The 27895-nt window shown below is 46.9% G+C and overlaps 1 protein-coding gene across 16 annotated transcripts in view; it reads right to left on the reverse strand.

Annotated features, from left to right (window-relative positions):
- LOC139418458 (acetyl-CoA carboxylase-like) overlaps positions 1-27895 on the reverse strand; it is a 52115-nt gene that overhangs the window by 17764 nt on the left and 6456 nt on the right. For 3 of the 16 annotated variants that reach the window (XM_071167915.1, XM_071167914.1, XM_071167913.1), the window contains exons 6-42: positions 27814-27895; positions 27596-27694; positions 27289-27506; positions 26964-27173; positions 26639-26809; positions 21898-22223; positions 21551-21805; positions 21240-21467; positions 20961-21111; positions 20737-20871; positions 20429-20575; positions 20127-20315; positions 19888-19988; positions 18009-18097; positions 17592-17716; positions 17403-17516; positions 17188-17301; positions 16139-16228; positions 15846-15964; positions 14244-14267; positions 11682-11843; positions 10956-11084; positions 10694-10796; positions 10394-10501; positions 10250-10306; positions 9911-9955; positions 8694-8735; positions 8452-8511; positions 7797-8012; positions 7517-7672; positions 7115-7339; positions 5915-6070; positions 4502-4648; positions 4043-4312; positions 3088-3185; positions 2743-2863; positions 2441-2551 (exon numbers count right to left, since the gene is read on the reverse strand). In XM_071167915.1, coding sequence (XP_071024016.1) covers positions 2441-2551; positions 2743-2863; positions 3088-3185; positions 4043-4312; positions 4502-4648; positions 5915-6070; positions 7115-7339; positions 7517-7672; positions 7797-8012; positions 8452-8511; positions 8694-8735; positions 9911-9955; positions 10250-10306; positions 10394-10501; positions 10694-10796; positions 10956-11084; positions 11682-11843; positions 14244-14267; positions 15846-15964; positions 16139-16228; positions 17188-17301; positions 17403-17516; positions 17592-17716; positions 18009-18097; positions 19888-19988; positions 20127-20315; positions 20429-20575; positions 20737-20871; positions 20961-21111; positions 21240-21467; positions 21551-21805; positions 21898-22223; positions 26639-26809; positions 26964-27173; positions 27289-27506; positions 27596-27694; positions 27814-27895 — 5193 coding nt within the window. The remainder of the gene's footprint in view (positions 1-2440; positions 2552-2742; positions 2864-3087; positions 3186-4042; positions 4313-4501; positions 4649-5914; positions 6071-7114; positions 7340-7516; positions 7673-7796; positions 8013-8451; positions 8512-8693; positions 8736-9910; positions 9956-10249; positions 10307-10393; positions 10502-10693; positions 10797-10955; positions 11085-11681; positions 11844-14243; positions 14268-15845; positions 15965-16138; positions 16229-17187; positions 17302-17402; positions 17517-17591; positions 17717-18008; positions 18098-19887; positions 19989-20126; positions 20316-20428; positions 20576-20736; positions 20872-20960; positions 21112-21239; positions 21468-21550; positions 21806-21897; positions 22224-26638; positions 26810-26963; positions 27174-27288; positions 27507-27595; positions 27695-27813) is intronic. The other 13 variants (XM_071167928.1, XM_071167927.1, XM_071167925.1 and 10 more) reach the window with 8 other exon arrangements.

Here is a 27895-nt window from a genome sequence, read left to right on the forward strand (position 1 = left end):
ACACTGTAACACACACTGTAACACACACTGTAACACACACTGTAACACACACTGTAACACACACTGTAACACACACTGTAACACACACTGTAACACAGACTGTAACACACACTGTAACACAGACTGTAACACAGACTGTAACACAGACTGTAACACAGACTGTAACACACACTGTAACACAGACTGTGTTACAGTCTGTAACACACACTGTAACACAGACTGTAACACAGACTGTAACACACACTGTAACACACACTGTAACACACACTGTAACACAGACTGTAACACAGACTGTAACACAGACTGTAGCACACACTGTAACACACACTGTAACACACACTGTAACACACACTGTAACACACACTGTAACACAGACTGTAACACAGACTGTAACACACACTGTAACACACACTGTAACACAGACTGTAACACAGACTGTAGCACAGACTGTAGCACAGACTGTAGCACAGACTGTAGCACACACTGTAGCACACACTGTAACACACACTGTAACACACACTGTAACACACACACTGTAACACACACTGTAACACAGACTGTAACACACACTGTAACACACACTGTAACACACACTGTAACACACACTGTAACACACACTGTAACACACACTGTAACACAGACTGTAACACACACTGTAACACACACTGTAACACAGACTGTAACACACACTGTAACACACACTGTAACACAGACTGTAACACAGACTGTAACACACACAATCTGACGCTTCTCTAGCAACCAGCACCCGAAAACGAGCGTGCACACAAACATACACGCGCGCTTGCAGCAAAACCTGCAAATGGAAACGTGCATGTAGTTGTGTTTTGTCATGAGCAGATTTGTCATGTAAATTTGGAATGGAGTCATGTTAATGCAGAGACAGGGAGGAGAGATGGAGAGAGAGGGAGTAGAGAGAGGGAGGAGAGAGAGAGGAGAGAGAGAGATGAGAGAGAGGGAAGAGAGAGAGGGAAGAGGGAAGAGAGAGAGGGAAGAGAGAGAGGGAAGAGGGAAGAGAGAGAGGGAAGAGAGAGGAGAGAGAGGGAGGAGAGACGGAGAGAGGAGAGAGAGGGAGGAGAGATGGAGAGAGAGGGAGGAGAGATGGAGAGAGAGGGAGGAGAGAGAGGAGAGAGAGGGGGGAGAGAGACGGGGAGAGGGGAGAGAGAGACGAAGGGAGAGGAGGAGAGAGAGACGGAGGGAGAGGAGGAGAGAGAGACGGAGGGAGAGGAGGAGAGAGAGGCGGAGGGAGAGGAGGAGAGACGGAGGGAGAGGAGGAGAGACGGAGGGAGAGGAGGAAAGACGGAGGGAGAGGAGGAGAGACGGAGGGAGAGGAGGAGAGACGGAGGGAGAGGAGGAGAGACGGAGGGAGAGGAGGAGAGAGGAGGAGAGACGGAGGGAGAGACGGAGGGAGAGACGGAGGGAGAGACGGAGGAGGGAGAGACGGAGGGAGAGGAGGGAGAGGAGGGAGAGGAGGAGAGACGGAGGGAGGGAGGAAGTGGTGGGTAGTCAGTGCCCGTGGAGCACAGAGAGAAAGAGAGAGAGAGAAAAAAAAATCTGCCTCAGCAAAACTTTTCATTCTGATTGGAGACAAATGATATGGGTGTCCTTCTCCCCAGCAGCAGCCTCAGGCGTCACACTGCCATTTCTATGCAAATAACAACTTGACGCTTCTCTTTCTATTATCCCACCAGGAGCTGCAGCAGTATGACTGGGGAGATGAGAGGAGGGGGGAGGCGAGGGGAGTGGAGGGCCTGATCACTGAGCCGGAAAAATGTATACAGCGTGAGAGAAATAGAGGATCAGAAAACACCATTATAATTTCTATTCTTCGATTCAGACGGGACACCATCTTTCCGCCTCCTAGTTAAGAGGGAGCTGTCCGTTTTATTGTTCACTCTTAAGGGATATATCCTATCTATTCAATGGCCATCTCTACAGTACAACACAAATATACACACACACACACACACACCACTTTGTCCTCTTCCTCAAATTAACTGCAAAATAAATGGCATGACCAACTATTACACAGTAACAGTGAAAATCCAGATAATAAAGCAGAAGCGTTAATTGCATGAACTCAGGAACAATCTATTCGGGTCACAGACGACGGAGCATAGTGCAAAAACACATTAACACGTCTCCTCCTCTCTTCAAAAAGAAAACAGGACAATTAAAAGAGTATTAAAAGACACTCACTGTATCTGTTTTCTAGAGGGTTAATAATGTGAAGACTTGTTGTTAGTGACGGCAGTGAGTGTTGCAGCGGACCTCTTATGGGAAAAGACAAAGAGCTCATGTCCCTCTGCCCAGAGGCCGCATTGGAACGCTGCATCCTAGCAGAATACCTCGCAGTATTTCCGTGAGACTTTCGTGTGCCATGAGGTACAGCCAGGAAAGGGGGAGTGATGCTGGCTCTTACCTTGTTGAGAGCTCCAGCACCAGTGAGAATGATGTGGGAGTTCTCCACCTGAATGGTTCTCTGACCCAGCCTGACCAGGTAGGCTCCGATGCCGATGGCTCTGCATGTCACCTGGAGAGAGAAGAGCACACAGCCTGCTTAGGAAACCCCGAGTCAAGGGCATGTCAGTGATCCGGGTAAAAACCCATTCTTACATCTGCCATCCCCCGCCTCGTAAGAGTAGCACTTAAGTAGTAACACGACAGACCGTAAGTAGTGGTGTGTTTAGGCGTGCATGTGTGTGTCGGTGCATCGCTGCGTACCAGGTTCATGGTGATGACCTCGTCGTAGGCCAGAGAGGACTCTCCTGCGATCATCCCGGAGCCCTTCAGGTTCTCCACCCCCAGACCGTCATCTTTCCCGATGATGTCAGTGATCTTGTACCTGAACAAGGAAAGGCTCTGTCAGACACATAACACCTCATCACTTCATCCCCCTTCTCCCATTGTCCGAGGGGCTTTTCATGTGTATTCATGCACAGCCCATTGGTTCTCTTACAGGTTGTAGTTCCCCACTTTCTCTGCTGGCCAGTGAGCTGGATGTATTATCTGTATTGAATAGGGTGACAGTGATTAATAATATGGCTGATGGGTAACGTCTGGACTCACCTGGACTCTCCGTTGTCCTCTATGTGTTCACAGTAAACAGAATTCAGGGCAGACACTTTCTTGTAGTCCTGAGGGGTCAAGTACAAGTACTTGAAGCCCTGTGGAGAGAAACAAAAGACTGAATTAGCAGTCTGCGAGGGACATGCATACACTACGTTGCCAAAAGTATGTGGACACCCCTTCACATTTGTGGATTTGGCTATCTCAGCCACTCCCGTCAGGGTGTATAAAATCGAGCACACAGCCATGCAATCTCCATAGACAAACACTGGCAGTAGAATGGCCTTACTGATGAGCTCAGTGCCTTTCAAAGTGGCACTGTCATTGGATGCCACCTTTCCAAAATATCTGCCCTGCTAGAGTTGCCCCGGTCAACTGTAAGTGCTGTTATTGTGAAATGGAAATGTCTAGGAGCAACAACGGCTCAGCCGCGAAGTGGTAGGCCACACAAGCTCACAGAACAGGACCGCCGAGGGCTGTTGTTCATGGTTCGGGCTAGGCCCCTTAGTTCCAGTGAAGGGAAATCTTAACGCTACAGCATACAACTTTGAGGCGACAGTTTGGGGAAAGGCCCTTTCCTGTTCCAGCATGACAATGCCCCCGTGCACAAAGCGAGGTCCGTACAGAAATGGTTTGTCGAGATCGGTGTTGAAGAACTTGACTGGCCTGCACAGAGCCCTGACCTCAACCTCATCGAACACCTTTGGGATGAATTGGAACACCGACTGCGAGCCAGGTCTAATCGCCAAACATCAATGACCAACCTCACTAATACTCGTGGCTGAATGGAAGCAAGTCCCCGCAGCAATGTTCCAACATCTAGTGGTGTCCACACACTTTTGGTTATGTAGTGTACATGGGCAGAGACATCTGCTAACAGAGTCCTACAACACTAATAATCTCCAATTTCTTAAACAGAACATCTACACCCCACTGCCCTATTCTGCCAGCTGACCTTGTAGGGGTCTGCCATGTCCTGCCAGGCCACATGGAACATGTGTCTGATCTCCTCTGCCAGGCCGATGCGGGCACCACTGTTGGCAGAGATGTAGATACGAGGGATGCCACTCTCCCTGGACATCTCCGAGGCCTGCAGGAACAGCAGGTCCTCCTGCGGCCCAAACGAACCAATCTTATGTGTGATGTCATTACTGATCACAATGATCTCACGCCCTGCCGGGTACTCTGGGGTCCTGAGCGTCATCCGCCAGGCCACCATGCCAATCTAGAGGGACACACACAGGTAAACATATTAATTCATGTCATGGGGACGAGACATCAACTCAGCAAACAAAAGCAGGGGCATTACTCTTCTTTGCATTTACATATGTATAGAGACAATTCCTGGCAAAGAAACACAGAGACACCTACAGATCAGAAGTGGAACTGCAAGTTTAAAGGAGTTACTCCTCACCTCGTTCCCTCCTGGTAGACGGTTCATCTGCACCAGCTGTCCCTGTGGGTCCAGGACCAGCTCTGTGAAGGTGAGCAGCTCAGAGGGCAGAGGGCATTTGGGCAGGTGGGCGAAGGTTTGAGTGGACTGCCACAGCTTCTTTAGAGCCTGGAGGAAAGAGGAACCACAGAGAGGAGTCAAGAGACTGCTGCTCACTCTCAGTATAACATGCTTACTGTAGAATAGAGGGCTGCAGGGCCCCGACAGAGATCATTGCGGCGCCGCCGTCATTTTTCACGCTGCGGTTGGGAGCGGCCGGTCAGACAGGTAACTTTGGGATGAAACTATTTTTGTCGTCTCTCAGATGATTTGGAAACGGTCCCCTTTCTGCTTTGTACGCGTTAGCCTACCGACTGTATTAACAAGTACATCTTTGTGACATTTCTCACACACGCTCAGAATTTGCTGCTTGAAGTGGCCTACCTCTTCAAAACAAGTCTCAATGAAATACAGTAGGCTGCCTACATTGGAACGTGGCAGTTATCTTTCCAAGGAAATTCAACATGATTTAGACTATAGTTCCCTAGTAACGTGCAAATAAATATTGAAAATGGAAAGAAGTGGAGAGAAGCTCGACCAACGTGAGTCGAGGTGCAATCAAAAGGCGCGTGATCATCGGTGAAAAGGAAAAGGTGCAACACGAGCGCCGCCGCGCACGCAGGTCCTTCTCCTAAAAGGAAGGCTACATGCTATATGCAAAACATCGCTCTAGACAAAGTGCAAGTTTGAACTCTCATCATTGTTGCTGCTTCCAGTCCAGTAGCCATACGTGCGAGATCAGGTGCTCTCAACAAGACAAAGTAGACTATAGCCTATGCATGACCGGAGAAGCACGGGGCAGTTATCTTTCCAAGGAAATGTACTTCCTACATATAATTTGGCTATAGTTTACTACATTGCCTAGTAATAAATATTGATCACCCATATTTGTCGCCGTCTGAAAAGGTAGGCCATAAAAATAGTTTAAGAGAAAGTGCAAGTCTCTCCAACTCTGCTCTCTTCAAACTACATCTAGCATGTTGGCTGATACAGCCCAGTAATACAACGTAAGGACCATGTGACCAAGTTATTTTTGCAAAGGGTGAACAAATCAGTCCTGCGCAGACCTCTAACGTAGAATGATAACATGCAGGATTGATGTCAATTCCATCTAGATTAAGGGGAGACATTTGTATTTATAAATTGGAAATGTCACCTTGTTTATTTTACTTTGTGAGACCTTTGTTTCATGCATTTAATTAATTAAAAAAATGTAATGGGAAAAAGTTACAATTAACTTCCTGGATGGAAAGGCAGTTGACCTCAAACGTGGTCGTATGTTTTTTATGTACACCAGCAACTGCGACCACTGAGCTGTTGTGTCGAGGTCTGTACCTGTCTGACCATCTCAGGGAAGTCGTAGACGTAAGTAGTGCCCAGGGACTGCGCCTGAAAGCGTTTGGACTGCAGCAGGTCCTTGGTCACGTACGGGGTGTTGATGAGCATGCCATGCAGAGGTCCCTGCTTGTCCCCATACGCCTGGAACATGATCTGAAGGAGAGGGGACATGAGAGTCACTCAACACACACAGACACTAGCCGCCACACATATCTACACAGAGAACACAGTACGCGATATGTAATGTAACGAAGACCGATATCCGCCACGGAGCCTGTTCCAAGAAACAGGAAGCGGTGACAACGCTGACCAAAGCTGTGGATGCAGTTCTATCTGCAATAGGAGAACATGAAGTCGTGTTCTTTACCATCCCTATCAGTTGTTCCGTCTGATTAGGTCCTTTGACCAGACCTGGCAACCTGAGTCGTGTCCTCACATTAGAGAGATATGGACTCCTCAGAATGAGAACACTGTTTCTCTTGTGCTTCACACAATAAAGTCCATTTAGAATAAAAAAGGACTTAATCTCACACATCTGGCTACGGAGACACATCAAGGGGTCCATGAGAACAAGGTAAGAATGGGCCTGGCCACGCCTGTGCTAAGTGTTGATGAATACGGTTGAGGACAATGCAACGGATCCTCACTCAACTCAGCGCCATCGACCAGCACCAAAATAGAACTCTTCTCTCATATTCAACATCATACAGTGAATATGGCAACCTGCCCAGAAAAACTAATGGGAAGTGTTACAGTTCATTTTTCCTCCACCGTGGTAGTTGGGGCATTATTTTATACCAATCTTAGCTGCCTGCATATGCTTTCTGCCAATGACTGTTTGACTCATGGAACTTTTACCCTGGTACAGCAATGGAATGGGATAATATATAGATGGATGCAACTTACCTGTTCTCCTACATAAAAATACCATGATCACTGCTAGTCTTGTCCAACAGGCTAGAGGCTGGGCAGACAACTTACAGAACCCTCAGCACCACTATACGCAGTAGACTGACTGATCCACAGATGGCATGTCATTTATTTCTTAACTAAACTTCCAAATACTTGAGCATGAACCAGGAGTTGCCCATTAAGGAGCATTCTGGGAGCTGAGGGTTCAGTGTGAGGCTGTTTCCCCTGCCTGTGATTACTTGGGAGTGTGGGCCGTGGGGGATGAAAGACGTGCGAGTGCCCCACCTGTCGGTCTTTAGGCCCCAACTGTCCCGTACGGGAGTCGGTGACCTCCTTGTACAGGCTGATGTCCAGGTAGTAGCCTGACTCGTTGGTGAGGAACAGGCGGATGGGGATCTGTTTGCCCGTGGGCGTCAACCGGATGTTGATCTTCAGCTCAGCCTGGAGCACCCGGAGCTTCCACAGCCTACTGCCGTAACGCATCACCATGGAGCGCACCGACTCCTCGATCTGAGCATGTGCACACAGAGGTTACGAACAAAGCATAGAAAAAAAAAACACACACACACACACACACAGCACCAGCACAGCACAAAACGCATCACTACATGTACAGTGAACGAACATGGGATAAACACAATGTCCACGTGAACAGTATGTACAGGTCCTGGGTGTGCTGCCACTGACCTTGGAGGGGTCCATGATGACGGTGGGGACAAAGTTGAGGAAGATGTGGTTGCAGTCGGTGCGTACGGTGGTGTTGTTGAAGGCCACCTCCAGCTCGTCCATGGCCTCCAGCAGCAGACGCTCTGCCTCGTTGTGGAGGTACTCAAAAGACGCCTCCTAGAGATAAGACACAGGACGGGAGCAGAGGTCAGAGAGGGGCACGTTTTCACGTACACACAAACTGAACAGGTGTATTAATCACACACACACACACAAAGTCGTGTATCACTATCGACCTCACCTTGGTGACCAGGTCTGAGTGACGGATGATGGCCCGGACAAAGAAGCGGTAGTCGGTGACCTCTGTGCCCACCTCCACGCGGGCAGCGCCCAGGTACAGGTGCATCTTGTGGTTGGCACAGGGGATGGCGGTCAGGGCAAAGTTACGCATGCGGTTCAGCTCCAGCTGGAAGGCCAGCGCCGGCTCCAAGTGACGGTAGATCCTGTCCTCCTCAAACTAGACACACAGGGGGACAATCAGTTATACAGCAAGACACCGTCACACACAGCAAGAAACTGTCACACCAACCAATTGAGGGTTCAAGGAATGAGAATGCATTTTCCTCAAGGCCTACCATCATCCAATTGGTTTCAGGAGCATTGGGTTTGTATGAGACTAGAGGGTGCCCGCCAGCCATACACTGCATTAAGTAAATGAAATCAAAAGCAATCGCAGCCTGCTAATGGGTGTCATTTCTCTTAAATGGGGGACATAATTAAATAGTTAATTACGTTAATGAGTTTTGGTGATGCCATTGTAGTGAGACTATCAGGGGCCTAGGCAGGGGAAGAGCCATCATTGATCATAATGGAGTGACTTTCAGTGCCAACTAAGGGGTGAGCAAGAAAAGAGGAAAGGTACTTTTTCTGCAACCATCTTATTCAAATTGCCTCACCTCTATTGTTGCCATGATGTGAAACTGACACTTGCTTAGCTCTTCCGCTGTAACTCTAGTCTACACATTGAGAAGCATGGTCACTTGGGCTCATCTTCCACCAACTTCAAATATGAATTCCCTTATCTTTTTGAGATGGATTGAACCTGTTCATTGACCACTACCACTGAGCAGACCATTAGCTGTTGTTTTATGGTCACTCATAAAGTCAATGTTCAGATTGACACACAGAAGACACTCACCTTGTCTCTGGACCGGAAGGTGAAGAATTTGGGGAACTCTCTCTGTGTGAGAGACAGACAGGTGAGGAGAGGAGAGGAGAAGGGGAGAGGGAGAGGGAGGGGAGAGGAGAGGAGAGGGGAGAGGAGAGAGTACAGTTACACAAACAGATCCACATGCTGTGAAAAACACACGCTGTCAACCTACCAGGTCTCCTGGTTAATACAGACAGAGAGAGTTAGGGCTTTGAGTCCAGGATTTCAAGAATCCCTGCTCTGCTGCAACTAAGTTACAGAACCAGCTAGACTGAAAATAGACATGACCTCTAGAGCATAGAATGAATGACATTCTAACCTCACTAAGTGGCTCCATTTCCTTCTACAGTTCTACATTTTCCCCCTTAATGAGCTGTGAGGAGCGCTATGTGAATTGCTGTGACAGTGAGGAGGAACACTATATGGCATTGGTCTGTGATCAGGAAGAGCCTGTTTAACATTCAACAGCCCTGATCTCTTCCCATTTGTGCTGGTGTCTGAGGGTGGAATTACAGTGTATTCTCCCAAACTGCCTTTTCCCATAATGACAGACAGCAACAGGAAACAGGGGAGCAGCGACAGCTAATCTAATGAATAAAACATTCTCTTTTCACAGGGAGTGATTTGTATTTCTGAACGCTCTAGCTAGAAGCCTGATTGTCAGGTTTGGCTTTGAGGATCGCACCCCACTTGGCAAAACAATACCGGACTAATTGCAAACACACTCATCAACTCAATCGGTATATAATAACAGGACAGTTGTGTATTAGTCTGGGGCACTAATGCCCACTACAAGCCTGTATATAGCACTGATTTGGTGTTAGTATAACAGCGAATACAGGATTTATCGTGTGTGAATACACTGGTCTGTGTGGTCTGAAGAGGACGGGCTATTCAGAGGGACTGAGTCTCTACTGTATGAGACACAAACCCACATATGGAGGAGGGCTTCACCAATGGCAGTGATTAGCCCTCATCAGAGCCTGTTCTTCTCTTGTCAAAAGAAAGGGCAGCATTCAAAGGGCTGACGCAGGGAGAGAGAAGGGAACCTGGCATTTACCCAAATGTCTTTAGTCTCAAATGCCGTCATTATCTGCCTGAATCCAACGAAAAGCTACTTGGTGTGGTCCAGGGAAAGAGTTGACAATACAGGAAGACAAACTGCACTGTTCCACAGTTATCATCCACATCTTCCCACTACTCACATGAAACCTCTGGTCCACCTCACAGTTGACTGCCTTCCTGAAATCCTGTCAGCACAAACCCCACAGCAAAGGCAAGACATGGATACAGAGGGACAGAAAGAGACAGAGAGAGAAGAGAGAGAAGAGACAGAGGAGCAAGCAAAACAGCCAAATTTGAGATACAAATGACGGTCAAATTACAGGCCATTCCAAATGAATCGCGCGACTCTCTCGTTCCCGTCTGGATGTCTGTAGAGTCAACGTGCATCATTGTGATTAAGATAAGATCGGTGACGGTGATTGGAAGAGTAGGTTAGAGAAAAGAGGGCAGAGTAGGGAAGTGGGAGTCCTAGTGCTCACCTTCTGAGCTACCAGGAAGGTCAGCCTGCGGATGCCATGTTCAAACAGCAGGGATTTCTGGGGGAAGACGACACAGGAAGAGAAAGTGTGAGCGACTGAGGTGTCCAGGCGTACTTCCTGAAAGGCTCATCCTAAACATCTGACCTTTGTCTGGGTGAACTCCCGGAACATGGCGGCCAGGCCGTCGTCATCGATGTCACTGTCAGTCTTGATGGCCACGTTGAGGATGTGAATGGGCTCGTCTTGGATACTCTGGGTCACAAGACGCATGCAGGCAAAACATAAGTCATATCATTCAGAGAGAAAGTATCTATTGCGACTATACGAAGAACAGGAAGGTCATGCTACGTTGATGCCATGGCATTGAACAAAGGGCTCTCTCAGTCACAATACTCTGTTGTGTTACAATACACATCAGAATCAGTACTAGCAGACAGTACTGACCTTGGTGTCCTCCTCTCCATAGAGCACAGGGTTCCCTCCCTCTGGGAAGGTGGGGCTGGGAGGAGGAGAGTCACAGAAACAGCTCATCACGTCTTTAATGTTCCTGGTGGAGAGGAAAGGATCACAGTTAGACACCACACACACACTTAAGGTAATATCTCAGTATTACAGCTCCAATTCAATAACACCATTTCCCAATGTGGGAAAATAATCAAAGTCATAATGTAATGATTTTGAAAAGGTCAGAGAGCCCAGCCCTCACCTGGTGAACTCCTGGAAGGAGCGGAAGGAGACCATGGCTCCCATGCGCTGGCAGGGTGGGGTGAAAGAGGTGTCCAGGAGGACGTCACTCACACTGCCGTAGTGGTTCAGGTTGGACGAGAACGACATCCTGGGGCAACAACAGACAGCCATTAGACCGGGGTCCTGCAGCACACAACATTCACTCACTAGCCCAGAGCTGGGCCAGAGCAGGGAGCAGGGCAGAGCCCATCTCTGACCCATAGGAGAGTTCACCTTAAAAGAGCCCCCTCACCAACCAGTTCTATCCCACAGCAGTATTTATTATATCTGTGATCAGCTGCTGGGACAGAAGGAACATTCTGACTCCTCATTCACCTCCATACTAACACTAATATAGCAGTGTTCTCACAGAGAACAGTGAACCAAGATCCGATAAAATAAATAAATACGCATCTTCTAGATCTGGATGTACTACTCACGGAGTGTTTAAATGCTAAGGAGGTAGATTACGTGAATGAAGAGCAGATATCTGCATAATGTTAGTGAACATGGAAGCATTGTACATTTTCCCTTGGCCAAATTCATAGTAGAAAGACCCATGGTTCCACCAGGTGTTTTTAGTATTCAGAGGTCCTCCTCTCCCATCCACACAGAGGCCAAGTCCTCTTTTAGAGAGGCCCAGAAGTTAGCCCATTGAGTTAGCCCACAGAATGCTATATAGCCTAGAGTCTCTATGGGGCCCAACCTGTCCACAGAGTCATCCGTATCTGGAGGTTTATTCTCCTCCGTTTTAGCATCATCCTTTGTTTTATCATCCTGTGCTTTAGGGTCCTGTTTGTTACTGTCCACAGACACAGGCTTAATGTCCCGAGTGCGAAGACGGGGCAGGGGCTGGGAAGACAGTCTCCTGAGAGGACAGGACAGCAGCAAGCAGCACATTCAGAGCACAGCTAGCACAAGGCAAAACAGGACACCTCACACAGAAATATTTGAGAACATTGTCACAGAATATTCTAGTAACGTACTACATCTTTTGACTCCCCAATTCCAGAGAAGCGTAAGAGAGAGACATAGTAAGTATACCGTGCATTCTGAAAGTATTCAGACCCCTTCCCCTTTTCCACATTTTGTTAAGTTGGAGCCTTATTCTAAAATTACATAAAAAATGTTCAATCTACACACAATACTTCGTAACGACAAAGTTTTTTTGTTGTTGTTTAAACAGAAATACATGATTTATGTAAGTATACAGACCCTTTGCTATGAGACTCGAAATTGAGCTCAGGTGCATCCTGTTTCCATTGATCATCCTTGAGATGTTTCTACAACTTGATTGGAGTCCACCTGTGGTAAATTCAATTGATTGGACATGATTTGGAAAGGCACACACCTCTCTATAAAATCAAATTTTATCGTCACACACACATGGTTAGCAGATGTTATTGCGAGTGTAGAGAAATGCTTGCAAATGTCACACAGTTGACAGTGCACGTCAGAGCAAAAACCAAGCCAGGAGGTCAAAGGAATTGTCCGTAGAGCTCCGAGACAGGATTGTGTCGAGGCACAGATCTGGGGAAGGTTACCAAAACATGCTTGCAGCATTGAAGGTCCCCAAGAACACAGTGGCCTCCATTATTCTTAAATGAAAGAAGTTTAGTACGACCAAGTGTAACAGTATAGCTTCCGTCCGTCCCCTCGCCCCGACCCGGGCTAGAACCAGGGACCCTCTGCACACATCAACAACAGCCACCCACAAAGCATCGTTACCCATCGCACCACAAAAGCTGCGGCCCTTGCAGAGCAAGGAAGGGGAACAACTACTTCAAGGTCTCAGAGAGAGTAAAGTCACCGATTGAAACGCTATTAGCGCGCACCACCGCTAACTAGCTAGCCATTTCACATCGGTTACACAAGACTCTTCCTCGAGCTGGCCGCCCGGCCAAACTGAGCAATCGGGGGAGAAGGTCCTTGGTCAGAAAGGTGACCATGAACCCAATGGTCATTCCAACAGAGCTCCAGAGTTCCTCTGTGGAGCTGGGAGAACCTTCCAGAAGGACAACCATCTCTGCAGCACTCCACCAATCAGGCCTTTATGGCAGAGTGGCCAGACGGAAGCCACTCCTCAATAAAAGGCACATGACAGCCCCGCTTGGAGTTTGCTAAAAGGCACCTAAAAGACTCAGACCATGAGAAATAAGATTCTCTGGTCTGATGAAACCAAGATTGAACTCTTCGGCCTGAATGCCAAGCGTCACATCTGCAGGAAACCTGGCACCATCACTACAGTGAAGCATGGTGGTGGCAGCATCATGCTGTGTGGATGTTTTTCAGCGGCAGGGACTGGGATCAGGATCGGGAAAGATGAACAGATCGAGGGAAAGATGAACCTGCTCCAGAGTGCTCAGGACCTTAGATGGGGGCGAAGGTTCACCTTCCAACAGGACAATGACCCTAAGCACACAGCCAAGACAAAGCAGGAGTGACTGAATGTCCTAGAGTGGCCCAGCCAGAGCACGGACTTGAACCCAATCGAACATCTCTGGAGAGACCTGAAAATACCGGTGCAGCGATGCTCCCCATCCAACCTGGCAGAGCTTGAGAGGATCTGCAGAGAAGAATGGGAGAAACTCCCCAAATACAGGTGTGCCAAGCTTGTAGCTTCATACCCCAAAAGACTAGAGGCTGTAATCACTGCCAAAGGTGCTTCAACAAAGTACTGAGTAAAGGGTCTGAATACTTATGTAAATGTAATTTTTAGTAGTTTTTTTTATACAAGTTAGCAAAATTCCCTAAAAAAACAGTGTTTGCTTTGCCATTATGGGGTATTGTATCTAGATTGATGAGGGAAAAACAACAATTGAATCCATTTTTTGAATAAAGCTGTAACATAACAAAAATGTAGAAAAAATAAAGTGGTCTGAATACTTTCCGAATGCACTCTACACACCTACAATACACACACAGAAATATACAGACAGACACTCAGTCTTCCCAGTACGCTGCATTATGCCATGCTGTTGCCATTCATTTAATACATTGCCCATAACCAGGTTCAGCTCCAATTTAAAAAATCTGATTCATTTATGGGATAACTAGTAACACTTAACAGAACAAGCAGCATAGCCAAACATGTCCAATGCCCAACGTTACCTTGTCTTGCCACAACATACGCTTTAAACAAAATGCAGCTGGCATTACGGCTTTCAGTTACATTTCCAATAGATGATCGGTTGACTACACCGCCTTCTAAGTCTACAGCTTCTACAGGTCTACATAATGGCTGCAATAAGAAGAAAGTGTACTGTACCTGTTTAGAGTTGGGATGTTACCTCTGCAATCAGACAACACTGACTGGTTAGTTACGCAGACATCAGGAGGAGGAAGCACTCAGAAGAGTGTGTGTGCATCATAAAAAAAGCTTCAGACTACACATTATGGATTCGACTTTCTGCTGTGGTACATTTTGCTTGTTCTCGACAACCTAATAAATCAATCATAATGTCTCGTGAAGTCGGGCTTCTTGTTGCCTTCTTAAGGGCTTCTAGTTGCCTTCTTAAGGGCTTCTAGTTGCCTTCTTAAGGGCTTCTAGTTGCCTTCTTAAGGGCTTCTAGTTGCCTTCTTAAGGGCTTCTTGTTGCCTTCTTAAGGGCTTCTTGTTGCCTTCTTAAGGGCTTCTTGTTGCCTTCTTAAGGGCTTCTTGTTGCCTTCTTAAGGGCTTCTTGTTGCCTTCTTAAGGGCTTCTTGTTGCCTTCTTAAGGGCTTCTTGTTGCCTTCTTAAGGGCTTCTTGTTGCCTTCTTAAGGGCTTCTTGTTGCCTTCTTAAGGGCTTCTTGTTGCCTTCTTAAGGGCTTCTAGTTGCCTTCTTAAGGGCTTCTAGTTGCCTTCTTAAGGGCTTCTTGTTGCCTTCTTAAGGGCTTCATGAACTAACAAGTGGCAGTACAAAGGGCCCGGAAGAGCGCCAGAGCACGCCCCTTTTCTAACAAGACGTCAGTGGTGACACCTTTAGGCACTGTCATACATCACATGCACTGTCTCAAACCCCCACATTACACTCTAAATGACAGCTCCTCGAAAAATTCCACAATAGTTCTATGCCTTCCTAGAGGCCTATTCTTTGGTATTGGTTCAGTCCTGAGGTGGGGGGGGACATGCTTTGTTCCAATGAGGAAGCCAATCAAGCCTGGTTAATGCAAATGAGTTAAACATTTTAAGCGGGATAAATCGGTTGCATGCAACAATCGGAGCACAGCAGTCAATGGTTTAACTTTGCAAATCAATGGTTTTTGTTGGACATACACTTCAAAGTGAAAAATCAAAGTCTCAGCATCACTTGGTTACTTTTGAATTGCCCATGTGCAGTACAAGTCCAGAGTTTCTCTCTGCTTGTGTGTTACTGAAATAGATGTGACAGATCTTCAGAAAGTTGAAAACAATCTTGCCGTCATCCAGAGGACAGACCAGAGAGATCAACAAAAGTGGGATTTTGCCGACAGGAGACTAGCTAGTTTCCACTCACACATTCTTGGTAAACCAGGGAAAGTATTTGTACTCTCACAGAATACCTGCTTTTGCAAATGAGGAGTATTTTTCAGGGGGTGAACAGTGGTGGGGGGATAAAATAACCATGTTACCGTGGATGAGAACAGGACCCTTCAGGAGATAATGAAAGACAGTACTGTCCTTATACAGAACCTTACAAACTCTTGTCTCTGTTAGCTCTCATCTCTCTTATAGGACCACCCCCTTCCCCTAATAAGACACCTGACTATAGATCAAGCCTCCCTACTCCAGTTCTGCTATTAAGCATTCTCATCTTAGAATAACAACTGGCCCTAGACCAGTATATATAGGAGCAACACCACATCTCCACCACGGTACCATGCAGCAGAGCGTGTGTGTGTGTGTGTGTACCTGTTGGGGTGGGAGGTAGGCAGCATGAACTGGAATTCTACGATGCAGGTGTTGTTCTTTAGCTGTCTGTGCTGGACGCTGTTGAGCTCGTAGGCGATGTAGGCTCTACGTACGTACACCTGGGATGGGGAACACAGGAGAGTTCTAACAGGGTAGAGATCTGGAGACAGTAGAGGACTGTTCCCTTTACCATGAAATGTCACTCTTTGTACAGTGTCAAAAGCTGTTCAATTGCCTGGGCAACCAGCTATTGTGACTTTGAATGCAAAAAAACACAGTCTCCTTCCTCTCACCTCCAGGGCAGCCATCCTGACCACCTGGTTACTGTGGTAGAAGAAGTTAGGCAGCACATCAAAGATGGACGTCTCGGACAGGATCAGTTTCTGCAAAAGGAGAGAGGATTCAGAATCATGAAAGTCCAGAGAAATATCATTGTGACCTCATTCCACTGTCAAATAGCCATCACTAGCCGGCCACCACCCGGTTACTCAACCCTGCACCTTAGAGGCTGCTGCCCTATATACACAGACATGGAATCACTGGCCACTTTAATAACGGAACACTAGTCATTTCAATAATGTTTACATGCTGCTTTACTCATTTTATATGTATATACTGTATTCTACTCTTAATTTTTGTTTTGTTTTCCCCTATTTCGTGGTATCCAATTAGTAGTTACAGTCTTGTCCCATCGCTGCAACTCCTGTACGGACTCGGGAGAGGCGAAGGTTGAGAGCCGTGCGTCCTCCGAAACACGACCCAACCAAGTCGCACTGCTTCTTGACACACTGCTCGCTTAACCCGGAAGCCAGCCGCACCAATGTGTCGGAGGAATCATCGTACACCTGACAACCGTGTCAGCGTGCAATGTGCCCGGCACGCCACAGGAGAGGCTAGAGCGCAAAGGAACAGGAACATCCCTGCAGGCCAAACTATCCCCTAACCTGGATGACCCTGGGCCAATTGTGCGCCGCCCCATGGATCTCCTGTGCTCGCGGCCGGCTGCAACAGAGCCTGGACTCGAACCCAGAATCTCTAGTGGCACAGATAGCACTGCGACGCTGAGCCTTAGACCCCTGAGCCTCTCTGGATGCCCCTTTACTCTATTCTACTGTATTTTAGTCAACGCCACTCCAACATCGCTCGTCCTAATATGTATTTATTTATTAATTCCATTCTTTTACATTTGCTTTGTGTGTATTGCTGTGAATTGTTAGATACTACTGCACTGCAATAACATCTGCTAAATATGTGTTTGGTTTAAAAAGTTTTCTACTTCTTTGAGTGTCTGAATGGCCTCCAGCAATGGCAGTAAAAAGTCAACAATGGCCATGGTCCCTACCTGCAGGTTCTCGATGCAGAACTGGTGCCCGTACATGTCGATGGCAGAGAGGAAGATGGACTCCACCTGGTTGTGACGGAGCTCGTAGGAGGGGAGGTGGGAGGCGATCAGCACCTGAGGAGGAGACGGAGGAGAGTGAGAAGATGACAACACTAACCCTGGCAAATCAAAAACAAGAGAACATTTAGAGAGACAGGAAGTGATGCGCTACGGACCTGGCGGGCACGCAGTGCCACCTTGGCGTTGGTGGTCTTGCTGAGCTGGGTGAGCTCTGTCAGAATGGCCATCAGCTCGTCAGTCAGGGTGGGGTCACGACCACACAGCTGGTCCTACACACAGGGAGAACACAGTCATCTCTGTCTAACACACAGGACAAATGTATTTCTAAAGAGGGAAGGACTTACAATGAGCATGGTGACCAGGAGGTTCTTCTTGGTGACCTGGGCGTGTGAGAAGATGTAGTTTAACACGTTGGCCATGTCGCCCTTGTTCTCCTCACGCAGTGTGAACACACACTTGTCGTAGTGTCCTGGAATCACACACACACACACACACACACACACGATTCAGAGGAGAAATCAAATCAACCGGAGCTCAAAGGAAGGTGCAAATTAAAGGTTTGTTGTGTAACAGTACCCTCATGTGGACAAATAGAGCAAGTGCAGTCCTGAGAGAAGACCATTGAATCCTATTCATGAATCAAAGACAGGCAGGACTAATTATCAAAGGCTAATCCTTTCCATTTCCCCTATACCAACCCAGGAAAACCCATTGCTTTACATAGCCTGTTAATGTTAGGAGTAGAGTCCAATGTTCCTCACCATTCTGGAACTGGACCTCTACTTTGAGGTACTGCCTAAGCAGGTCCATCACCACGGCCTTCATGTGACCACGGATGCCACTGCGGTACCTGGGCAGAGAGACAAAATGGCATGGTCAGTGACAGACCGCATCAGTATGAAAACAGTACGTGTCTTTAGAATCATGTTTGTGTGTGTATGGGTTGCTAGGTACAGTTGAAGTCGGAAGTTTACCTTAGCCAAATACATTTAAACTCAGTTTTTCACAATTCCTGACATTTAATCCTAGTAAAAAAATTCATGTTTTAGGGCAGTTAGGATCACCACTTTATTTTAAGAACGTGAAATATCAAAATAATAGTAGAGAGTGATTTATTTCAGCTTTTACTTCTTTCATCACAATCCCAGTGGGTAAGAAGTTTACATACACTCAATTAATATTGGTAGCATTGCCTTTAAATTGATTAACTTGGGTCAAACATTTTGGGTAGCCTTCCACAAACTTCCCACAATAAGTTGGGTGAATTTTGGCCCATTCCTCCTGACAGAGCTGGTGTAACTGAGTCAGGTTTGTAGGCCTCCTAGCTCACACACGTTTTTTCAGTTCTGCCCACAAATGTTCTATAGGATTGGGGTCAGGGCTTTGTGATGGTCCCTCCAATACCTTGACTTTGTTATCCTTAAGCCATTTTGCCACATCTTTTGAAGTATGCTTGGGGTCATGTTCATTTGGAAGACCCATTTGACCAAGCTTTAACTTCCTGACTGATGTCTTGAGATGTTGCTTAAATATATATCTACATCATTTTCCTTCCTCATGAAGCCATCTATTTTGTGAAGTGTACCAGTCCCTCCTGCAGCAAAGCACCCCCACAATATGTGGCTGCCACCCCCATGCTTCACGGTTGGGATGGTGTTCTTCAACTGGCAAGCCTTCCCTTTTTCCTCCAATCATAACGATGGTCATTATGGTCAAATAGTTATATTTTTGTTTAATCAGGCCAGAGAACATTTCTCCAAAAAGTATGATCTTTGTCCCCATGTGCAGTTGCAAACCGTAGTCTGGCTTTTTTTATGGCGGTTTTGGAGCAGTGGCTTCTTCCTTGCTGAGCAGCCGTTCAGGTTATGTCGATATAGGACTCGTTTTACTGTTGAAATAGATACTTTTGTACCTGTTTCCTCCAGCATCTTCACAAGGTCTTTTGCTGTTGTTCTGGGATTGATAGGCACTTTTCGCACCAAAGTACTTTCATCTCTAGGGGACAGAATGCATCTCCTTCCTGAGCGGTATGACGGCTGCGTGGTCCCATGGTGTTTATATACTTGCGTACTATTGTTTGTACAGATGAATGTGGTACCTTCAGGCGTTTGGAAATTGCTCCCAAGGATGAACCAGATGTGTGGTGTTCTACAATTTCTTTTTCTGAGGTCTTGGCTGATTTTGTTTGATTTTCCCATGATGTCAAGCAAAGAGGCACTGAGTTTGAAGGTAGGCTTTGAAATACATACACAGGTACACCTCCAATCGACTCAAATTATGTCAATTAGCCTATCAGAAGCTTCTAAAGCCATGATATAATTTTCTTGAATTTTCCAAGCTGTTTAAAGGCACAGTCAACTTAGTGTATGTAACCTTCTGACCCACTGGAATTGTGACACAGTGAATTATAAGTGAATTATAAGTGAAATAATCTGTCTGTAAACAATTGTTGGAAAAATTACTTGTGTCATGCAGAAAGTAGATGTCCTAACCGACTTGCCAAAACTATAGTTTGATAACAAGAAATCAGTGGAGGGGTTGAAAAACGAGTTAATGACTCCAACCTAAGTGTATGTAAACATCCGACTTCAAATGTATCATCAGGTCATTTAAAGCCCTGAAGCTGAGAGAGAAACTCACCTCTGCACCAGCTGTACGATGCTCTGAGTGTTCATGAAGAACACCTCTCTTTCTGACTTCCTGTTCAGAGTGGCAGCATGACTGTCCAGGATGTTGGCAATCTGGAAGAACAGGCTAAATCAGTCAGGTGTATTCCTAATGAACTCTGTATATCAACTCCCCAGAACCATAAATAATACAATAACCAACCTGAATAATACAGTGTGTCTGTGTGTGTGTGTGTGTGTGTGTGTGTGTACCTGCTGGCTGGGGAACTGGCAGAGCACAGAGGTAATGTTGCTGGCGTACTGGGCCATCTCCTTCTTGATGCACTTCTCCACAGCGAGGGGGATCCGGCCTGACACACTGGTCATAATGTCCTGCAGCTCCAACAGAGGCAGAGAGGGGTCCCGGAGAGTCTTCATCAGCGTCTCTACCCATTCCTTCAGCTGGGGAAAGACACATTCACAATTTTACCAACTGATATTGATTAACGTACCAACACAGAATACTGCCATATTTTGTTTGTAGATTGTTGTGTGTGCTGTAAAGAACCACTTGCCTTCCCACTGAAAAAGAGTTCAGGCAGGCAGAAGCCATTCATGACGTGCACAAGGTGGTCCAGGGTGCTGTGGAAGACCCTGTGGAGCTTCTCTCCTCTCAACGCCACCGCCTGGATGACGGGCAGCGCCCCGTGGTACAACTCCGCCTGAGACACACACGTTACAACATATTTTTAGTCTCGCATCAAAACGTACTGTATAGCTATCCACGTTTCCATTACAAAATACAAGGAGCATATTTAGACCAAAAAAAAATTTAAAAAAATCGCTAAATTCCCCAGTGTCAGGCACAACGTCCCTTACTGACCTGTTGGACCCGGCTAGGATCATCTAACTGCAGCTTGGCGATGACGCAGCCGGGCTCCAGCACGGCACCGGGCCTCTTCACATAGTGGATACAGCCGGACTCCAGCGCCGTCAGAGTCATCACCATCTTCATCACCTGACACAGTTACACACACAGTTGACATAGCCGCTCGCTCCACTAACGGAGTGTGTGACCATGGCCACAACTACATCACACACACACACCTCTATCTCAGCGTAACACTGGCCAGAGAACACGTGCCCCCCGTCCTCCACGGTGTACTGGATGAGTTTCCCTGCTGAGAGCGAGCGAAGCAGGGACGGGTCGTTCTCCTTCTCAAACACACACGTCTTGTTCCCAATGGTGATGCGGTACCTGGCGGGGGAAATAATCTCTTTTAGTCCATTGCCCAAATCAACCCCAAACCTCTCAACATTCCTTTAAATGAAGAACGTATGTATTCTGTCTGTCCATCGTTCTTTCCTTCCATCCATCCATCCTACCGGTCCACCTCCTCCTTCATGTAGGTGGTGTAGCTGCTGCCGTCGTAGGAGAGCAACAGGCCCCCGTCGCTGAGGCGATGGACGTCCACCTCGGCCGAGGTGCTGTTCATGATGACCACGTAGGAGTTGGGGGACTGACGTGTCACCTTCAGACAATACTTAGTACCCTCATAGATCAATTCCACATCAACTGTGTTGAGAAGAGTGTGTGCGGGCAGCACCTGGCCTCTGTAGAGGGGGAGAGAGGAGAAGAGAGGAGAGTGAGACGGTGTGTGTGTGTGCGTTCTTAAAATCTTTAAAATAGTGTTGACCTTTCTAGAGAGTGCAGGAAGTTGGAGACACTGTTCCTCAGGTTGACGTCAGCCACGTGGAGAGCCCCGCTCACTATGCCCAGCATGGTGTCAGGACGCTCTGCCTGCATCTTCTCTGAGATGAGCCTGTCCAGCCAGCCTGTGTCGATGGTGTTGTGCTGGAAGCTCTCAGTCTCCAGCAGCTTGATGAGGTACTCCACTGTGGTCCTGAAGTCTCCTCTGATCGACAACTCCTTCAGGGCCACCACCATGTTACTGAACACACACAGGAGAGGTGGGTTTCACTGACAACACACACAAAACACAATGAACTTTACATGATTTTTTTCCCTAGTGTGTGTACTCACGAGATGGCCTCCTCTCGGTTCTCTCCCCAGGAGAAGCAGTGGCCAAACTGGGAGTCTGCAAACTCATGCAGGCCTCCGGCCGCGGCCACACTGAAGTATCCCCACACATTCTTGTTACTGCGGAAGTTCAGCTCCTGCACCGTGCCCGAGCTAGGCTTGAAACCCTCATCAGGGTTCTCACTGGTGATGCGGGCAGCGATGACATGTCCCCGTGGGGAGGGGGCCGTGGACAGACCCTCAAAGTCAATCATAGAGTCTCCCCAGGGCTGGACACCATACATCAATCTGATGTCCTTGATACGGTGCAGGGGAATCCCCATGGAAATCTGAGGAAGAAGAAACAGTTGCGGTCTGTAGTAGAAGGAAGTTCCTGTTAAACGAATGGGTCTTTGAAATAATTATAAAATTCACTAATGTACTTCTGGTCCAATGTTTATCCTATAATTGAAGTCAAGAATGTGCTTAAAGTTTGAATCTTCACTAACACCCTTTCATTTCCTGACAATACTGAATAATAATAAATGTGTTAAGGGTGGGATTAAAAACAAACAAAGATAACTATTGTAAAATATACTGTGCCTGTAAAATGTATATAGTATGTATAAACTGGAAGAAGATGCCGTAGTGTTGTTGGCCATTAGTTTAGTCCAATTATTGGGCGGTAGGGTAAGAGGAAAATATATATTTTTTTAAAGACGGATAGCTAGGCACACACACACAAACAAAAATAAATGTCCCTTTTTCAGGACCCTGTCTTTCAAAAATAATTAGCAAAAATCCAAATAACTTCACAGATCTTCATTGTAAAGGGTTTAAACACGGTTTCCCATGCTTGTTCAATGAACCACAAACAATTAGTGAACATGCACCTGTCATTAAGACACTAACAGCTTACAGACGGTAGGCAATTAAGTTCACAGTTATGAAAACTTAGGACACTAAAGAGGCTTTTCTACGGACTCTGGAAAAACAACAAAAGAAAGATGCCCAGGGTCCCTGCTCATCGGTGTGAACGTGCCTTAGGCATGCTGCAAGGAGGCATGAGGACTGCAGATGTGGCCAGAGCAATAAATTGCAATGTCCGTACTGTGAGATGCCCAAGACAGCGCTACAGAGAGACTGATCATCCTCTCAGTGCCAGACCACGTGTAACAACACCTGCACAGGATTGGTACATCCGAACATCACATATGCGGGACAGGTACAGGATGGCAACAACTGCCCGAGTTACACCAGAAACGCACAATCCCTCCATCAGTGCTCAGACTGTCCGCAATAGACTGAGAGAGGCTGGACTGAGGGCTTGTAGGCCTGTTGTAAGGCAGATCCTCACCAGACATCTCCGGCAACAACATCGCCTATGGGCACAATCCCACCATCGCTGGACCAGACAGGACTGGCAAAAAGTGCTCTTCACCGACGAGTTGCGGTTTTGTCTCACCAGGGGGGATGGTCGGATTCGTGTTTAACGTCAAAGGAATGAGCATTACACCGAGGCCTGTACTCTGTAGTGGGATCGATTTGGAGGTGGAGGGTTCGTCATGGTCTGGGGCAGTGTGTCACAGCATCATCGAACTGAGCTGGTTGTCATTGCAGGCAATCTCAATGCTGTGCGTTACAGGGAAGACATCCTCCTCCCTCATGTGGTACCCTTCCTGCAGGCTCATCCTGACATGACCCTCCAGCATGACAATGCCACCAGCCATACTGCTCAATCTGTGCGTGATTTCCTGCAAGACAGGAATGTCAGTGTTCTGGCCAGCGAAGCGCCCGAATCTTAATCCCATTGAGCACGTCTGGGACCTGTTGGATCGGAGGGTGAGGGCTAGGGCCATTCCCCCGAGAAATGTCCAGAAACTTGCAGGTGCCTTAGTGGAAGAGTAGGGTAACATCTCACAGCAAAAACTGGCAAATATGATGCAGTACACGAGGAGGAGATGCATTGCAGTACTTAATGCCACACCAGATACTGACTGTTACTTTTGATTTTGGCCCCCCTTTGTTCAGGGACACATTATTCCATTTCTGTTAGTCACATGTCTGTGGAACTTGTTAAATATGTCTCAGTTGTTGAATCTTGTTATTATTTTCTACATTGTAGAATAATAGTGAAGACATCAAAACCATGAAATAACACATATGGAATCATGTAGTAACCAACAAAAAAAAAGTGTTAAACAAATCTAAATCTATTTTATATTTGAGATTCTTCAAATAGCCACCCTTTTGATGACAGCTTTGCGCACTCTTGGCAATGTATATTTACCCAAAAATATATGGAGATGGTAAATGATGCAGACAATTACATTGATGGAAGCTACAATCTGCAATATTAAAGCTGATCCACCCGCTAAAAAAAAACTATGAATAAAAATGGCTGCTAGGGTTTTAATTGGCTGACTACAGAAAGAAACATTGGGTCTTGAATGATATTTCTCTCTCACTTAGAACCCGGTTATTAACTTTCTCTTCTTCCTGGCCAGGGCCCAGTGGAACTCAGGCTTAAGAGTGTTTTAATGACGCATCATCGTTCCTAAGGCAGAAGTTCCCCAGAACACCACGCAGAGAGAACGTTTGCTAAGTGCGTCGTTAAACCACGTGTCGATACTGACGATGAATCAGCTCCTATAGAGATATTACCACCGATGGCTAGAAATAATCGGAGGAGGCTTATTATGTTTACCCAGTAATAATACCCTAAACCACAGATGTCACATCATTGCAGACGTTGTTACACATCATTAAATAGATTGAGGCAAAAAATAAACTGAAAGTAGCATAATATAACTCAATTGATTGGACATGAAATTGATTTCAATATGATTTAAATACACAGGGATGCTGGCCCATGTTGACTCCAATGTTTCCCACAGTTGTGTCACGTTGGCTGGATGTCCCTTTGGGTGGTGGACCATTCTTGATACACACAGGAAACTGTTGAGCGTGAAAAACCCAGCAGTGTTGCCGTTCTTGACACAAACCGGTGTGCCTGGCACCTAATGCCATACCCCGTTCAAAGGCACTTAAATCTTTTGTCTTGCCCATTCACCCTCTGAATGGCACACATACACAATCCATGTCTCAGTTGTCTCAAGGCTTAAATATAATGATTTAACCTGTCTCCTCCCCCTCATCTACACTGATTGAAGTGAATTTAACAAGTGACATCAATAAGGGATCATAGACTTCACCTGGATTCAACAGCATCCCTGTCGGTCAGTCTGTCATGGAAAGAGCAGGTGTTCTTAATGTTTTAGTGTACATAGGCCCATGTAGCCTATAATGTACTCGGTTCATTCGAAGCACCTTTTCATCTTTCGTTAGTTTGTAACAACTGCAAAGACAGTGGCATTTATCGTGGAGCAACTTTGTATTTGTAGTCAACTTTGTTCTGAAGTTATCAGCGGTTACAGACAGATGTTTTTCTGTCTATGTTCAGCGGAGATCTTTGTACAAAGTGACGCAAAAAAAAACATTACAAAACTATCGACGCACTTAGCTTTTCTACGAGTGGTCTGAGGCGGTTGGTAAACTTTAGTGACGATGGTTTTGGGAAAGAGCTCAGATTTAACAACGCTCCTACGAAGGTTCTAACAAACAGCCTTTAAAAAGGGCCAATGCAGCCGTTTTTATCTCAATATCAAATCATTTCTGGGTAACAATTAAGTACCTTATTGTGATTGTTTTCAATAAAAATAGTCTAAACTAAATTAGCTTCTTAGCAAAGAGCAATTTCTCAAGAATGAATTTAGCTAGCTGTTATTGGCAGTGAGGTTTGGAACTCTTTCTTAGTGCTCTATTAACTAATCAACCACCTGGTGTTATCACCAGGCAGGCCAAAACTCCATCCTACTAAAAATGGCTCAAATTTCAAAACAGCTCTTACTCAATTTATTTATTTATTTAACCAGGCAAGTCAGTTAAGAACAAATTATTTTTTACAATGACAGCCCACCCCGGCCAAACCCTAACCCGGATGATGCAAGGCCAAATGTGCGCTGCCCTATGGGACACCCAATCACAGCCTGGAATCGAACCAGGGTCTGTAGTGACACCTCTAGCATTGAGATGCAGTGCCTTAGACCAATGCACCTCTCGGGAGCCCAAAAAAGGGCATTATCATAATTTTCACAATATTATTCAAACCTCAGTGTGGAAATATATATATAAAAACACAGGAAATCACATTTGTGACTGCACTGGGCCTTTAAGATGCTTTTGAGAAACCTTTGTTTATCTCACTGAGAGGAATCACAGCTTGTTGTATCCCACTGTTGTCCGTCTGCCCCTTCCTGCCCAGTGAGATTAGACAGTGTCAACGTGGGGATAGGTGGACAGACAGAGTATATCCCTCCCCTACAGCACAGACAGACAACTGCCATCTTCAGCAGCAGCTCTGTTGGTCTGTCCTTCAGCTTGAACGCCCACCACTGACCTACATACTGCTGAGTGGACACGTGACCCACCACTGACCAACATACTGCTGAGTTGACACGTGACCCACCACCATGACTGATGCTGGAGGTGTCTGGAACACCCCCAGAGGGGTGGTGAGGAGGAGGGAGGGAGGGGTTGATTTTTCATGTTTCTGTACATTAGCTCACGCCAACCTATCCAGTTACCATGGAGACAGAAGCCCGGGATGAAACTAACTGTCGAGAGCAGTGAGGTGTACCTACACAACAGAGACGTACGACACAGACTGAATAGGAGCTGGACACACACTGTTGCTGAAACTGACCTGCAGCTGTGCAGCAGGCAGGTTGACATCGGCCACCATCTCAGTGCAGGGGTGCTCCACCTGCAGACGAGGGTTGAGTTCTAGGAAGTAGAAGCTGCCATCTTGGCTGTAGAGATACTCCACTGTGCCAGCACTGACGTAGCCCACCATCTTAGCCAGCTTCACCGCACACTGAGGAGTGAGGAACAGACACACAGTCACAACCCAGCAACTTAACCACAGAGCAACGAGTCCATCTGGCCACAGTCCCTCTCAAATTTCAACACATTGACATGGCTCCTCTCAATGGTAATGTCTCCATCCAATAGCACAAATTGTGCCATACCCTCTCCATGTCCTCAAACACGTCTGAGGTGGAGATGGTGGCGGGCGCCTCCTCTATGATCTTCTGGTGTCGCCGCTGTACGGAGCAGTCTCTGCCGAACAGGGAGATGGCGTTGCCGTACTGGTCGGCCAGGAGCTGGACCTCCAGGTGACGAGCGTGTTTGGCCAGCTGCATCACGAAGATGGGTGAGCCCGGAACCTCTGTCTGGACCTGGGGAGCCAAGGAGAATGGAGCATGATGGGTTATTCAGAATCAAAATCATACTGAACATGTCTTTCAGCCCATCATAACCATATAGTGATACTGGAATTAGACTGGACCTCACCTGTCTGAAGAGGTTGGGGAAGTCATCAGCACAGTTGACTTTGCGGATGCCCTTTCCTCCACCTCCCTCGGAGGCCTTCACCATCACAGGGTAGCCTACCACCTCCGCAGCCTTCAGTCCTGCCTCCACATCATGGATGCAGCCCAGCTCATACAGATCAGGGGGAACGTTGATGATCCTCTTCTTCTGGTCACTCTCTGACCACTCTACTGTTAGCCCTGAGACACACACACACACACACTGGGATCAGTCTCTGACAACACACTTACTTCAAAGCCATCCAGTAAATTCAACGGTACAGACATACCTGCTCCACTCCAGGGCAGGGTTGGGATGCCAGCTGTCTGAGCCACGATGGATGAAGCGATCTTGTCCCCTAGTGCCCACATGGCCTGGCTAGGAGGACCTGGAAGTAGGCACAGAACACATAATCTTACAGGACAGAAGGGCTAAAAGCAGTATCCGTGGCTCTGTGTGTGGCTGGAAGACTCAGTGGAGAGGAGATGGTAGGAAACACAGTCTTACCCATGAAGGCAATGCCATTCTTCATGAGCAGCTCTGGCAGTTTGGGATTCTCTGAGGCGTGACCCCACCCAGCCCATACAGC

This window comes from Oncorhynchus clarkii, chromosome 10, assembly GCF_045791955.1.
Source record: "Oncorhynchus clarkii lewisi isolate Uvic-CL-2024 chromosome 10, UVic_Ocla_1.0, whole genome shotgun sequence".
Classification (NCBI taxonomy): domain Eukaryota; kingdom Metazoa; phylum Chordata; class Actinopteri; order Salmoniformes; family Salmonidae; genus Oncorhynchus; species Oncorhynchus clarkii.